General features: G+C 41.4%; 1 protein-coding gene across 1 annotated transcript; it reads left to right on the top strand.

The window, feature by feature from the left end:
* Positions 1-8828: 8828 nt before the first annotated feature.
* LOC127532730 (macrophage mannose receptor 1-like) lies at positions 8829-12003 on the top strand. The gene is made up of 6 exons (XM_051944761.1): positions 8829-8850; positions 9042-9080; positions 10587-10964; positions 11243-11590; positions 11682-11779; positions 11890-12003. Exons 1-6 carry the CDS (start codon positions 8829-8831, stop codon positions 12001-12003), a joined length of 999 nt encoding a protein of 332 aa, XP_051800721.1.
* Positions 12004-16323: the final 4320 nt, after the last annotated feature.

The following is a 16323-nucleotide window of genomic DNA, read 5'->3' on the forward strand; positions in this document are numbered from 1 at the left end:
AAGGAATGAATCAGTTCAATACGACATAAAACATTTCTGACTAAAACTTAATACACAAAAATATCTGAAAACACAGTAAGAGTCAGCTGAAGTTAGTTTGCAGTGGAGGCTGTTCTAACGACATCAGTTTAGAAAAAAAAGACAGACTGAAAAATTTGTGGGAAAATGTGCATTTTAAATCTGTGCATTGAAAATCACCCACTGTGACTCACCCTCTTTGTCTGCAGTGTTGTTTCAGCTTGTCCTGAATTCCTCGTCTCAAACTCTCTGACTGCTGTTCACTCCAAATGTGCAGTGATGCTTCTGCCTGTGTTGAAGATGCTCATGTGTCCCAGCAGCAGGACTGTGTGGGATTTTGACATGATGCAATACAAACAAAGGATCCTGTGTGACTCTGTTACTGTAAACTGAGAGGCAGGTACACCTGGACAGGTCACCACTCCATCACAGGTCTGACAGCTGGACAACATTCATTCACTTCATTAGTCCATTGCATGTGACAGGATTCAAATGATCTGTCACATTAGACTGATGTTAATTCAAATGAAGCAATGTCACTCAGACTGTGTTCACACAGAGAAGTTTGGTAGCAGCTCATTAATTATAGTTTGTGTGACCCCGGATGACATTATTATCAGTAAAGATTCCGCCATGTTCGGTCAGTTATGAGTCAGATATATCTCTATAAATACAGAGTTCTGGTCAGTCAATGACCTGACTTAGATTAGAGGGGATGCCATCCCTCTTGTTTGTCTGTTTTTGCCCATAGACAGTACACAACAGAAATCATTCACATCTACATTACAGAATGCTGTGAACATCTCAATGTCCTCTGACACAAATGCATGTTTTTGGCTTAACTTCCTCCAAAGAAAAAATAACAGCTTGGCATTGACCTTTCACTTCTAACAACTTCTAATGAAATGACGTCAAACCAACAAACTACAGTGAGTTGGAGGAGTTAGGTTTTCCTCCGCCATCAAAGGTGTTTTTTAATTACAATTTATTACAACCTCATAACATCAACACAAGTTTAAAAGTTGATTATTCATAACAATTTATCGTTCCAACAAGTATTTTCATAAACTTGTAACATTTTTGGAGTATTTTGTCTGTTGGGAATTTAATTACTATGATCATGAACATGAATTCACAAGTTATCAAATTACTTAAAAACTAAGTTGCTCCAGTGTTTCATAGGTACAGGAGGAGACTTGAAGTCCATAAGTCAACATAACGACACACAAAGTTATCAGTCCAGTTTCATTAAGTTACCTCTAGTTGTAAAATATACGAGTGCAATCATTTAATAGTTTAAATTACACACAATATTAAGTTGATGCAAAATTATTATGTCAGCTACTAAAACATTGTTTCATCTTAATCAGCAATTTAATATAATTTCTGTCTTGCAGACATACATTTAAATAAGTGGTGGGAATAGATCCCCTGAATTATTATTTAGAGTTCTGGAGCTAATTATCTTTTAATTCATTCAATTTTGCTTCATTTTTTTTGCGTTGCCTCTAAAAGTGGCAAAAATCAATAAATGTGCATGAAGTCTGCATTCCTCTTTGAAGTCTGAAGTTATAGTCAAATATGCCAGGACCCTTCCCTCATACACTGCTATGTTAAATGATTCTAACTCTCTTCATGCTTTTTTCCCCCTCTCCTGTCAGCAGAGCTGACGAGAAGCAGCTGAATCTGGTCAGATAATCAGTCACCTCCGGCAGAGTCTGAGCAGCTGACAATCATTCTCCCAATTACACACCGACCATAAAGACTCCGGCTCTCCAGCAACACTTCGCCAGATCGTTAGACTTGACATACATGTCAGTTTATCCACCTGCCTTTTTGCTCTGCTGCTGGGAAGAGTTTTTGCTAATCCTGTTTCCCTGTTTCTCCAGAGCCCGCTGCTCGGACTCCTGCAAACTGCTTCTCCTTGGTTCTCCCTCCTGGACCCTGTCATTCTCCAAGCTCATCTGTCAGCACCTGAATTCTCCAAGTCTGCCCAGTCTACAGCCAAATCCTCACTCCTTGCCAACTCCTGCCACCGGGGATCTAAAAACAACCGGCGCCGCACTCTGCCTCCCCTCCTCGAACCAACAGCCGCCGAGTCCCCGGTGAGAACGTCGCCCACCCGGCACCCCTCCTCATTCTTCCCTGACAAACTCCAGCTTCCCCTGCCATCAGATCCCACTCATCCTCCTACAATAAACCTTTTTTAAACTGCATCTTGGCCTGGGTGGTGGTTCTCTGCTCGAGTCCGGTCCTGATTGTGTGACACAAATGTGCTTCATTTACATTTAAAAAACACTGTGACTGTGACAAACTGTCAAATGAAGAGCAATTTGATAAATCAACAAGTGTCACATATTTGAACAAGTTCACACAGAACCTGTGAGAATGAAGAAAGAAAGAAACCCTCTACAGTTAAAATTACATCCTAATTACATCCCTTCATTCTCTACCATGGTCTCCAACAGTGGAGGAAAAAGCCCTCATCTGAAATCAGAGCTGAATCTAACCTGGTCCTCATCCTGGATTATTGCTGTTCCTCCAACACGGCAGTTTTCCTGCTGGGTGTAGAAACAGCAGAAGTAACACCGGACTGCCGGGTAGCACGAACCAGAGATCAGACGACAACAAACTCCAGCGAACGCTCTGACTCAGATGTGGTAAGCCATGTAGAGCTCTCATCTCCATTTCCCATCCAAACCTCACCAACAGCACTCCCAGGTTGGTCACCATGGTGTAGAACGCCCTCAGCTTTGATTGGTCAACCCGCTGCCCACCCCCTCCCCTTCCCCGTGTTCTGGACCAATCAGAGCACAAAACAGAAACAGATGACGGTTATGGCGAGGAGGGCTCAAGATGAGGAATAAGTGGTAATGTAAAGATATGAAACCTGTTGCTGCACAGCTCAGCAGCCACACGCAGCTGATGGCCATGTTTCTGAGTCGGATTCCTTTGGTCTTCCTCAGGCCCAGGTAGGTGACGGGGTGAACCACAACAAGGTGACGCTCCCCACAGGTGAGGACGTGGAAGAGCAACTGGACAACAAAGTTGAAGATCACGTTGAGACCCAGAACCACCATCTGAGGGAGGTGAGTGAGGCCAGAACAGCAGCAGAGGACCGACCCCAACGTGTTCCCCAGCTCTCTGAGGACCATGTTGTAGGTAAAGACGTCAGAGTGGCTCATCGTCGAGCCCGAACGCTCCTGCCGCCATCGCTGGAGATCCAGGTAGAGGACGAGGAAGCAGAGAGGGAGGAGGAGGAGGATGCAGATGAAGGTGAAGGATGTGATGTTGAAGATACCAACCGTTGAGTTCATGCAACTGCTCAGAAAGTAGTCCATGAAGGAGGAAGAGAGGTGAGGAGGATGAAGAGAGACATCAGAGGAGGAAGAGTTTGATGACATCATTATAGAGGAGGAGGAGGAGGAGATGGACAGAAAAAAACTAAATCAACAAGTGAGAATGATTTAAATGATGGAAATCACCACTGAAATGCTGTGTAGAGCTAAATGCTAAGGTTAGCATGCCAATAAAGAGAATTCTAGCATGCTGACGTTTAGCAGACACAACAGTCACTGTGTTAGCTTAGCATGTTAGCGTGCTAATTAAAACTAATCACCATGTTTAGACCAAAACATCTTTGACATCTCGAACACTAGTCATAGAAAAAATCTTCTAGAAGAAAAAATTAGACTTTTATTTCAGGTATATCACATAATCACACATTGTCTTACAGAAAAGTTGTGTCCAACATGCAAACAAAACAAACATGTTGTGACAACAACTTCTCTCCAACCCAGACAAGCAAATCTACCAAAAATCATTAAAGACAACACGATGAAGAACTGATCCTGAAAGATGCGAAACCATTCTGCTACTGAACAAATGTTCTCCAATATTTCATCATTACTCCAAGTCAACATTCTGTACATTTCACTGCAAGCAAGATTGGTGTTTTGGGGGTTAAAGGTCTCACCTTCTCCCCTCCACACACAGCCAACAGAGGCTTTCATTCATAAACAATCTGAGTTAAACAGATGTCTGATGTCACTACGTAGAAACAAGATGATGTTGAAATGTCGTCAACAATCAGAAGCATTAAAGTGGCTCCAAAAGGTTTGGACTTCTGATGAAAAAGTTTCAAGAAAAGAGGAATTAAATGGAAAATATCCACATTTATACCAACAAATAAAACTTTGAAGTCAGTGTGAGAGGAGGAACAGGATGGACCATAAGTTGATCCAATCACTGGCAGAAGTTAACGTAGAGTGTGATTGACACTTGGACATTTAGCCTTCTTTTTTACATCCTTATCTACCATGAGTGGTTCATTCAATCAGTCCAACCCGGTACTGAAAGGCTCAGTGAGGAATAAAGTCACTGTTTCCATCTGTCAGACAAAGAAATTCTGGTTTCCCTGATGCATTACTGGTGACTAATTACTGTAATCACACTGTCCTCCACCAGCAATAAACTATCGACTGTAATTGTTCAATATTATCAGTATTATTATTGGTTATGCAGAGGGAGGAGGAGGAGTTGTAGCAGAAGTACAAACTGTTCAGGGACACTGATTTATAGAGGGATGTCCACAATGACCCACTTCACACATTGTCACCACAACTTCACATGTGTGCACAATGTTTGCAAGTTTCACCTCCAGTCAGTGGTAAAGAAAAAACATGCTTATTGTCTAATGTTTCCACAGTAACTGATGAATAGCCTTATGTAATGTACATCCATCATGTCTGTCTGTGGACTCATTTTCATTCATGTTTTGTCTCTTTGTGTATCCCAACAGGAACCACTTATGAGCAAACTGGTTTAAACAGGTGAGGACAGGTGGATTTACATCTGGTTTGCATTGATCAACAAAGCATGGAACCACAGTCTGTGACCTGAAGTGACCTTTTCGTTGAGCAACTATCACAGTTACCTTCATTTGGACCACTTTGTGCTATGAAACATTTTCCATCACTGTGGTTGGACGACTATTTAAATTTGTCCTCTGAAGAAAGACGACATAATGCAGAACTCTTTCATTACCACCACTAGTTGATGTGGTGTTCCTTCAAGTAGAAGGTCAGTGGTGAGGACAGTCTGAAGAGCAGGTCAAAAACAAGAATCTGGAGGGTCCACTCCAGAGGACGACAACTGAGATGGAACCTGTCAGGAAGACAGTGGTGGAAACAGAACCCCTCATAATGACCTACTTCACCTGTTGTCATCACAACCTAAGCCCAGATAAACAAATTAGCATGTAAATGCTGATTGTTGTTGCACAAAGACAGACATGACGTGAATCTGGATGTTTAGTCAGTTCTATTGTTTACACACAGATGTTACTTTAAATGATGTATGCTGTGACTAACCCCTATTAAATTATAGAATACTGAGGCTGTGAGGCTTAATTTGTTCTGTTGTTTTGTTTATATGTTTGGAGTGTTTGGATTGTCCTGTTAGTCCATGTGTGCACAATGTTTGCATGTTTCTCCTCCAGAGATGGTAGGAGTCATAAATCTGTTATTCTGAGAGTCAGGGCTCAAATGTGGAAACCAGTGGTACAGAAGACAACTTGTTTATTGTCCAGTGTTCCCTCAGTGACTGATGAAGAGCTTTGTGGAATGTACATCCATAATCCATAAGCCAGAGTCCGCCCTATTCTCTCTTGGGCCAACACGGAGACGCTGATGCATGCTTTTATTACCAGTCGTATTGACTACTGTAATGGCCTGCTTTCTGGTCTTCCGAAGCAGAGTATTAGAGGGTTACAACTTTTACAAAATTCAGCAGCTCGTGTCCTGACGAGGACCAGAAGGCAGGCCCACATTACACCTGTTTTAAGATCGCTGCATTGGCTCCCCGTGTTTCTTAGGATCGATTTTAAGGTCCTTTTAATGGTTTTTAAGTGTCTTAATGGTCTTGGGCCTTCTTATCTTTCAGAACTGCTTTTACCCTACGAATCTTCGCGGACCCTGCGCTCCTCTGGCAAGCGTCTCCTCCAAGTTCCTGATGTCAATTTAAAGACTCAGGGGGAGATAGCTTAAGTTCTGTGGCCCTAAACTCTGGAACGACTTGCCGATTACTTGGTAATCGATTATTTGTCATTTATTGGTGTATGTATTTATTTTATTTATTATTATTATTTATTTATTTCATTATGTTATAATGGGTTCTATGTTTAATCTGCTCTTATCATTTTTATCTTATTCCAGTGTTTCCTCTGCATCGGGAGCGTGGCTCGCCTGTGGCTGTCAGGGTGCTGTGCTGTGGGTTCTTGATGGAGGTTGGGGGTCACTCCCACCCCTCCTCTCGGTGTCCTGTCTTGGAGCTCTGGTTGCCATGGGCGACCTGCTGCTCTCGGTGCAGACGGCTCCTTGGGTGCGTTTCCTCTTCTGGTTCATCTCTGCCCAGCCTTATATTATATTTTAATATTCATTGCATTAGTGTATGGTTGAGGGCGAGAGGGGGGTCTGGTTATAGTGTGACTGTGTTTTTGTGTTATATCTTTGGGTTTGGGGAAGACGGGTGGAGTGGGTGGAGTGGGATTGTTTTTAATCTGTGAAGCACTTTGTGTTGCAACTCTGGTTGTATGAAAAGTGCTATAAAAATAAAGTTTGATTGATTGATTGATTGAATGTTTGTCTTTGGGCTCATTTCAAATTAATTTTAATTTGTCTCTACAAGTATCCCAACGTGGAACCACATATCACCTCATGTTAGTGAACTGGTTGCATCATGTGAGGACAGGTGGATTTACATCTGGTTTGCATTGATCAACAAAGCATGGAACCACAGTCTGTGACCTGAAGTGACCTTTTTGTTGAACAACTATTACAGTTCCCTTCCCTTGGACCACTTTCTGCTATGTAACATCTTCCAGAACTGATTCCTGTGCTTGGCCGACTATTTAAGTTTGCCCTGAGAAGTGTAGCATAACTACTCTTTGTAATTAAATTGCACTCATTAATTTAGGAGGACCATCTCAGTTTACGGAACATGATTTATTTTACTTGAAGTTCAGTTTGAACTACCCGGGTAGATTAATGTGTGATTTTTACCAGAGGTTCAGAAAGTGGATTAAATAAAACCGATGATTTCTGAGGCAGGTCCTACAGTTGGTCACAGCACATCCACGACCGTCTTCAGTCTGTCTGGGCTGGACTCACCATCACCAGTTCATCTGTCTCTGACTAAATATTAAAGAAAAACAATCTACACAAATGGTGCAGAGTTATGTTATCTCATTCTATTCGGTTTGTAACATGAGATCTCATTAACTTCTTTCTTCAAAATGGTTTTATACAATGTATGACCACAAACAAGGAAATACTTTTTAAGTGGAATAAATCTACTCGGTGCTGTAACTTCCACATGGAGGTTACATTAAATGATGTGTGCTGCTACTAACCTTGATTAATTTACTACAGTATGATATGGAGGTGGTGAAGCTGTTTTGATTTATTGTTTTGTTAATAAATTTGGAGTGTTTGAATCAGCCATTTAGTGCATGTGTGCACAATGTTTGCATGTTTCACCTCCACAGATGGTGGGAGTCACAAATCCCTGAAGTTTTTTTTTTTTGAAGGTCAGTGCTAAAAAATGTGGAACCAGTGGTACAGAAAACAACATGTTTAATGTCCAGTGGGTTTTTTTAGTGAGTGAAGAGTCTTGTGGAATGTACATCCATCATGCTTGTCTTTTGACTCGTTTTTCATTGGTTTTGTCTCTTCACGTATCCCAACAGGGAACCTCATGTTAGTGAACTTTTTGCATCATGTGAGGACAGGTGGATTTACATCTGGTCTGCATTGATCAACAAAGCATGGAACCACAGTCTGTGACCTGAAGTGACCTTTTTGTTACACAACTATCACAGTTACCTTCACTTGGACCACTTTGTGCTATGAAACATTTTCCATCACTGTGGTTGGACGACTATTTAAATGTCTTGTGAAGAATGGAACTCTTTCATTACCACCACTAGTTGATGTGGTCGGCCTCCAAGTCCTCCCTACAATCAGCTGGTAAATATGTGAGAATCCATCTCACTGACTTCAGTTCAGTACTCAATATTATCATCTGCTGATGATAAAAAAGCTCCAACACCTCAGTGTCACCCCTTATTTAAAAGACAGACTACAGGGTGTGTTCTCACTCCTTTCCTCTACATCCTGTACACTAATGTACATGGACACATTATTGAACAGACCTACTGGACACAAGTCCATTACAATATACATCCCAGAATGAGACAGAAAACAACCAAAGAGAGATGGAATGAATAGAAAATGACCACAAAGAGAGAAAATGTCAACAAATAGATGCAAAATGACCAAAATCTGACATAAAATGTCAAGAATTAAATACAAATGACCACATATAACTGTGAAATTTACAAAATGTGTCAAAAAGAATTGATAAAATTTCATGCAAACATGCCTGAAAGGACAAAAAAATTACTATTAAGAGACACAATATGATGCCATGGGGAGACTTTTACACATCAATAGGGACAAATTGTTTTTAATCCATACATGCATCATCTGTAAATCAGAAGTTATTACTTTAATAAATAACTAAATGTCATGACATGGGGCAGAGGGATCTCATTACTGCTGTCAGCAGATGAGATACTCATTGCTTTGCAAATCAAGGGAGGAAAATTTGTTTTAAGAGGAAGAAGCAAGTCCAAGACAAGGAGAAGAGAGAGGAAAGGAGAGACATGAAGACATTACTGCTGCTGTAATCTGGACAATCATTAGAATTCTGAGATTTAGATAAAGAGAGAAGAAGTGGAGAGTTTGGAGATGTCACCAGCCTGCAGACCAGGTAAGAAATATGTTGAAGAACATAAGAAAAGCAGAAGAAAATGGATTTTAGTCTCTTCAGTGCATACAATAGGACAACAGATCAGACCCAGGTAGTATTTTTCTGATAAGTTCAGAAACAAACAACATCTTGTGTAACTTCAGAATGCTGGCATGTGCTGACAGGTTCTGATGAATGTGTTTTATCCTCAGGTGTTAACGGGGCCTTGCTGTGCATCGTCCTTTTATCAGGTCAGTCTGCATGTGTAGGATTCATGGTAGAAGTTGTTCTGCTACACAAATATGTTTAGGAATGCTGGAATATTTTGACTTTTAACAGTTACAAAAAACTGTGAAAACATCTGCAAATGTATGTCAAATAATTGTATTTTTGGTGTATTGAATACAGTGAAACTGTCATTTTATTCCCATTTGTAAAACATCTGATTTCTGATGTCTGTTCTTGACGTCACTCTTTCCATTGACTTTTGAAGCAACTGTTGGATTTCTAACATGTTCCATGAAGAATCTGTCTCCTACCAACCCGATCATTTTAATGTTTGATGATTTTATATGTGAAGTATCTTTGAGTGTTTTGAAAAGCGCCGTACAAATAATATGTATTATTATTGTTATCATTTTACCAACTTTAACCATGTGATACAACTAAAGATAGAGACAATTTTATGAAGACTCTTAAAAGAAAATGTGACTTTCACAAGGCAGGGGGGGTTGAACCCAGAGTGCAGGCACACAGGAGGCAGGTAGATATTTAAATAAGGATTTATTTTATTCAAAACAAAGAAAAGCCAAAGCACTGGGGAAACTAACCCAGGCAACCAAAGTCCATTAAAAAAAAGTAAGTTTTAACTAAACCAAACAGAGCTCTAAACTAACTGAGAATAATCAACATAACCGGCCAGGACATGGACTCGGAACTAAACTAAACACAAAACGGCTTGACTCACAACTAAAAAGTCTTCGCAGGGAGGGAGGGCGGCAGATTCAGCAGACAGGTTCAGCAGCTGGCAGTCTGGGGGCGCCGTACACCGGGCCTGCAACGAGCACAAGGCGGCTGCAGGAACACAGCGGGGGCAGGACAGAGCAGGCGGGGGGTCTGGGGCTGTGGCAGACCAGGGCGGAGTGGCTGGTGGAGAACCAGCAGGACCAACAGAGACAATGACCCAGCAGTGAGTGACAGGGTGAGCCAGGCTATAAGTGCCGCTGATTATTGATTGGGTGCAGCTGTGCTCCACGGCAGCTGGGCCCAATCAGCCAGAGCTGACAGCTGGCCGGGAGCACAGCACAGAGAAGGGAGGGACCATGACGGTGAATGAATGCATGTTTGTAGCATCAAACATTTCAGCAGAACAAAATGGTTTAATAAGGAGAGCAAACCTCAGACATGTGGATGATGTAAATATGACACGTTTGCTTCATTTACGACCATTTTCAGTCCACAGCAGTCATTGGTGTCCAACCTGTGGGTGTGTTTGATCCACATCTGTCTTATTGTTGTTTTTATGTCACATTCATGTGATCATTTGACTTGTTGACATCAGGACCATGACAGTCCTGACCTGAACAAACAAGTCATTTTAACCCAAACTCAAAGGTTAAAGTGCTTATTTTACCCAAAACAACAAACTTTAAACCTTAATGTGAATGATTTGTTAACTGCAGCACAGAGAAACAGTCACTGCTACAAATTATGTCACATTCAGGATAAAAATGTGTCTTTTTCAGGGCTCTGTTCAGGCCTTCATCTTTACAAATTCATTGATGAACCAAAGACCTGGAGTGAAGCCCAACAGTACTGCAGAGAAAAGTTCACTGACCTGGCTACTGTGGACAACATGGAAGACGTGGATCAACTGATTGCAGCTGCTGGCAGTGGCTACAGTGGTAAAGTATGGATTGGCCTGTATGACAATTCTAGCAGCTGGGCGTGGTCGATGACAGATGACGGCTACTACGGAACCAACAATCAGCTGTTTCTCAAGTGGGGTACTGGTAAACCAAGTAAACCCAGAGATGAGTGGAAGCTATGCGCTATTGTATATCAAGGTCTGTTGTATGAATGGTTATTCTCCCGCCCACTCTCCTTTCTCTGCTACGACAATTCAAACAGTGAGTAAAACGTTACTTCTTGTGGTTTCTGTGATCCAGTAACATGTAGTGCATTTTCCAGACTGTGATACAATTATTACTTCAAGTGTGTGTTTAGGCCCCAAAACAGGAAATGAACAGCAGCTTTGACTGTTTCATTTGTCTTGTAAAGATGTAACTCACATGTGAAGACTTGACACTTTTTTCATTTGATTTCATGCAGATTGAATTTTTAAAACTGTTGGTCAGAATAAATTACTTTAGTGTCCAAATTAATCTGACTGAACTTTCAAAATTCTTGCCAGTTTCTTCTCCTCCAAGATATGTCTTCAACTCCTGGTGGAACCTGACGTGGGAGGAAGCTCAGAGCTACTGCAGGAAGTTCCACACAGACCTGGCCTCCATCAGGAATGAAGAAGAGATGACACTGGTCCAGGAGGCTGTACCACAATATTGGGGTGCATATGTTGGTCTGTCCAGAAGAACCTGGTACTCTTGGTCAGACGGCACAGAGCATGAATTCAAAAACTTCCTGACTGGACACCCATTAGGTCAAACTGGAGACTGTGCTACCAGTGTGATCGGTGCTACTGATGCTGGAAAGTGGGTGGAAGATCATTGTGACCAAAAACGTCCTTTCATGTGCCACTACGGTGAGTTGTCTTCAAACAAACTCACACTGACTGTGCTGCACTGACACTCAAGTCTATTTTTCATGAATCTGTATTTCCATTTTGTCCACAGAGAAAAAGCAGCAGCTTCGGATCAAGCTGAGGGTTCTGAAATCTGCAATGGACCTGAATGACCCCGCTGTGACGGAGGCCATCCTGAAACTGGTCAGTGTGAGATGAGATAGTTTCATGTTAACATTTAAATTTAAGAGGACATCAATCTGTAAGAACAAGAAGAAGAATCAAAATCTTTTCTTTCTGCTCATGAACTTGTTTTTCAGCTGGAGAAGAAGCTGAAAGAGAAAGGGATCACAGCAGGGTTCAAACTTAGATGGGTCAAGAAGCCTGACAACACCATCTTTGAGGAAGAGAAGGAAGAGAAGGATGAACTGTAAACTGTATTTACAGGATATCTTTCATTTGCTTTACTTTGAAGGTTCATGTTTTAGGTTGACATGTTAGAGCCAACTAATAAATATCAAACTGTCATGTGAGACATTTATTGTTTTGGAGTAGAGCAGAGTCAATTGTTCAGAAAACTGAACAAATATCTTATTTATCCTGTTGCTGTGTTGATAAATTAATGGTAGGGCAGATTTACAGGTGATTTTATGCAACATACATGTGGAAATCTACACGTTTAAACTCTGAAAACTTTCTCATGTGAAAATGTTGTAATGAACTGCAGAGACATCAGCGTATCCCTGTAAAGCTGGATTCATTTATAGAGCATGTTGTATTTCAGAGTGATGTGTGATGTATTAGGATTTAATATTGTAGCTTTGTAAGAAAATCTCTGAGGTCATGAGAGTTGTGAAGGAAAAATGACTCTTTCCCCTTTCTAAGGTCATAATGGCCTTTAGACAGACAGACACTGCAGGAGATCAGATATCGTCTATTGTGATGTGACTAAGCAGACCAGTTGTCTCCATATTGGTCTGTAATCTAAATCTGACCTTCTCCCAACTCCAATATAAAGCCAAAGATCAGAGAGAATCCTCAGAAGTGCTGCTGGCATTGCTTGCATGTACTGCTGCTCTGTTGGTGTCACTTCTCCTGATATCAGTAAACATTACTCACAACCTAAGTCATCTGAGTCTCCAGTGTGTCTCTCTGGATCTGCCTCCACATCACTGAACTTCAGCAACAAGAGTCCAGTGAATGTTCTTCATTGTGTGGTTTTTAAATATCTACAGATCTGTAGCTGACTTGTATCTGTTCTTTGTGTTAAAACTGTTTTTGCAACTGTAATCATCATAACGATTTCTGTTCATTACACTGGTTTGGTTTTCAATAAAGTTTTCTGACAACAAAAATTATCACCAGTTGTATCCTTTAAAATGTAAATGTGACTTTTTAGTTTAATCTGAATCTTTATTTAAATATCCAGTCATGCTTTAAACCCACAACTCTTTCTGAACCTGCTTCTGAACCAGCTGAGCTGCTACATGAGCTCTGGCATGAAGGAAAATATTTACAATCAGATGTAATGAGTAATAAAAATAAATATAACAAAATATTCATGTGTGAAAATTAAAATGTAGTTCACTTCACAGTTAATGATTTCATTTAAATGAAGACTGAATGATTAGAAAGCCTTTTCCCCCATGATCTCTTTGGTTCATGAACAGACAGTGATCATGTTCTGTGAAAAAATGTGTGTAAACATGAAATGTGAAGGTTGAATTTGAACTAAACCCGGAATATTTTCTTGCAGTGTTCTGACTGCTCCACTTGGTGGCAGTAAAGCACAAGAAAAACAAACGACTGATCCTGTAATAAGTGGAAACACTCCATCCTGTTTCTCTGACAGGTCAAGGAAGGACAGAGATTCAGTTTGTGTTGAAACAAAACTGTCACAGGTTTGTGGAGAACCCAGATGTAGAAACTAATGAGGTGGAGGAGATCAGAGGCTTAGTGAAGGTGTTTGTCCTGCCCTCGCACTTTGCTAGGCAGGCAGATAACCATCACCTCAGAAAAAACCACACCATTGTTCCTTTTGTCGCCTATTTATTTGCTGGATTCATGGCATGAATTTTTGATGAATGAGTGAATGGTAAAACTGTAAACAAGAAACAGAATATTGTGTATAAGCTGATATGTAAAGAATAAATCATAATGTCTCCTGACAACTATACACAGCAGAGTACATCTAAAAAAGGCTAACGGACTAACGCCAGTGAACGGCTAATCTATGCAAATGTCTAGTAAAACATATTATTTGGATAAATTACTGGCATGAAACATCTTATACAACTCCTAGCAGTTAGTACTAAGCTTACGCTTGCAGAACATATTGTAGCACTGGAGCGGCAACTTCAGGTGGAAATGACGAGAGAGCTTTTGAATTCAACACACCCGGGCTTTATTATCAGCACGAAAAGCACTCAGAACTCACACACATACTGTACCGGCTCGCAAGCCATGGTCATTCCCCCAACCCCCCCCCCCCCCCCCGAGTCACGGTACAACACAAAACAATGAAACACACAAACTGAACTCAGAACGTAGAATTGGAACAACTCAAAGCAACCAGTAATAAAAGAACGTCTCGAACACACATATAATCCCATAAAACAACCCCAAATAACACATAACTCCCATGATGCCTAGCGGCCCCTCATACCCGGAACACAGTCACTCGCCACAGTGACCCCAGTGGCCCCCATGGCTGCCACAATATCATTCCAGAAACTTACAGGCTGTGATGGCTTAAAACACAGTGTAGCAGGTACAAAAGAAGCTTAGCCGTTGTCTGTTCCCGTTAGACAGGAAGTGGTCGGCAGCATCCCTGCCGGTGTCACACCAAAATAAACCGGACAGTGTCAAACCATCACAACACAACAAATAAAGTCCCTATGAACAAATTTTAACACACAAAAAGAGATATAAGTGGCTCTTATGGGGCCAGAACAGTGTTTATTTAGGAAAGTGAATTAGACAGACAGATAGACAGACAGACAGACAGACAAATAGACAGATAGATAGATAGATAGATACTTTATTAATCATTTGACACAAACTATGTTCAAACTCCATCCTCTAGCACTTTTTGTACACCAGTGAAGCCAGATGTTTAAAACAACCTCTAAGTGAAATGTCTGCTCAGCTTTAAGTGGTTTAACATCATATTTAACGTTCCTGTGGAGCAGTAACAGTAACAGAGTTATCTGTGTGTGACGCTGGAAGCATCACTTTATTCTGCCACTAATGTGACAGGAGCTTCAGTGGTGTTTAACTTACTGGTCCTGGAACCTGAGTGACACCTACTGTCACAACAACGTTATGACATTTTCACATGCTATATATCCATCCATCCATTCTCTGTACACCGCTTTATCCTCTCTAGGGTCATGGGGGGTGCTGGAGTCTATCCCAGCTGACTCAGGTGAAGGCAGGGGACACCCTGGACAGGTCACCAGTCTGTCACAGGGCTACATATACAGACACACAATCACACTCACATTCACACCTACGGACAATTTAGAGTAACCAATTAACCTCAGCATGTTTTTGGACTGTGGGAGGAAGCCGGAGTACCCGGAGAAAACCCACGCATGCACAGGGAGAACATGCAAACTCCATGCAGAAAGATCCCAGGTCCACCCCGGGATTTGAACCAGGGATCTTCTTGCTGCAAGGCAATAGTGCTAACCACTACTGCACTGTGCAGCCCACATGCAATATAAGAAAACTGTTAAAATGGCTCTATAACAACTTATTATTGTATTTTGTTTAGTTTTTTGAAGGGAGTGTGTCAGATTTTGTATTCTACTTTTAATAGAGGCTTTTCTCCCCATCCACTATATCTGCATATTAGTTTTATTTGTGTTTTTTTTAAATAATGTTTTCCTCCTTTTAACAAAGAACTCAGTTGTACTTCTAAGAGTACAAAACACATGAACAATCACAGTCTTTTCTGAACTTTGGGATTGAAACGGTGTCCGTGCTTCAGTCGTGCTCTTCAGAGGTTGCTATGGTTACAGTTGTCCACCAGATGTCACTAAAGCCTTGAAGCTTTGAATCTTTTTCAGCACAATTGTATGGAAAGCCTCAGAGCTTCAGAGGCTTCACCTGCCATCACTAAAAGGAAATAAAGTCAGAAAATCATCACCTGTCAGAGTCACAGCAGCCATCTGGTCCTGCAGCTGAAAGAGGAAACAGGCCTCAACAGCTGCTCTATGATTGGTCCATGAGCAGGCAGGCTCTCAAAGCTGATTGGACAACAGATGTGTGATGACACTCAAAGGAATCAAGGTGAATACAGAAGGAAACATTAATGTTTTGTTCAGTTTGTATATTCAGGGTTGATGACTGATTGTGTATTTATGAATTAAGGCGTTGTGGTTTTGCTGACAAGTGGAAAATATCCGTAAACACTGAAGACAGCTGGTCAGAACAGTTCTTCAAGGTGGATGGAGACAGAATGTGGCTGCTTTGTGAGGGTTCTGTCTCTACAAGAGTCTGTTGATGTCTCTTTCCAGGATATGAGAAGAGTCTCTGTGGTGGAGGACGGAGTCTGAGGTGAGATGTTGTGGAGGTGTCCAGGTTCCTCATGAGGTGGAGCTGACGGTCGCTGGGGTTCAGGACTGTTCCACTGTCTTTCAGAGCTACAGCAGAACTGGTTCAGGTGGAGTTTTTGATGTATAGTTGATCAGTCTGAGCTCCTCCAGACAGAAGCAGAGTGGTTTAACCTCCATCAGCGCCTCCATAAA

The sequence above is a fragment of the Acanthochromis polyacanthus genome, chromosome 24 (genome assembly GCF_021347895.1).
Source record: "Acanthochromis polyacanthus isolate Apoly-LR-REF ecotype Palm Island chromosome 24, KAUST_Apoly_ChrSc, whole genome shotgun sequence".
Lineage (NCBI taxonomy): Eukaryota > Metazoa > Chordata > Actinopteri > Pomacentridae > Acanthochromis > Acanthochromis polyacanthus.

Coding starts and splice junctions, on each gene's coding strand:
- LOC127532730 (XM_051944761.1), top strand. CDS start 8,829: ATGTCACCAGCCTGCAGACCAG. Junction 11,591..11,681: donor TCCTTTCATGTGCCACTACG/GTGAGTTGTCTT, acceptor TTTTGTCCACAG/AGAAAAAGCAGCAGCTTCGG. Junction 11,780..11,889: donor CCATCCTGAAACTGGTCAGT/GTGAGATGAGAT, acceptor CTTGTTTTTCAG/CTGGAGAAGAAGCTGAAAGA.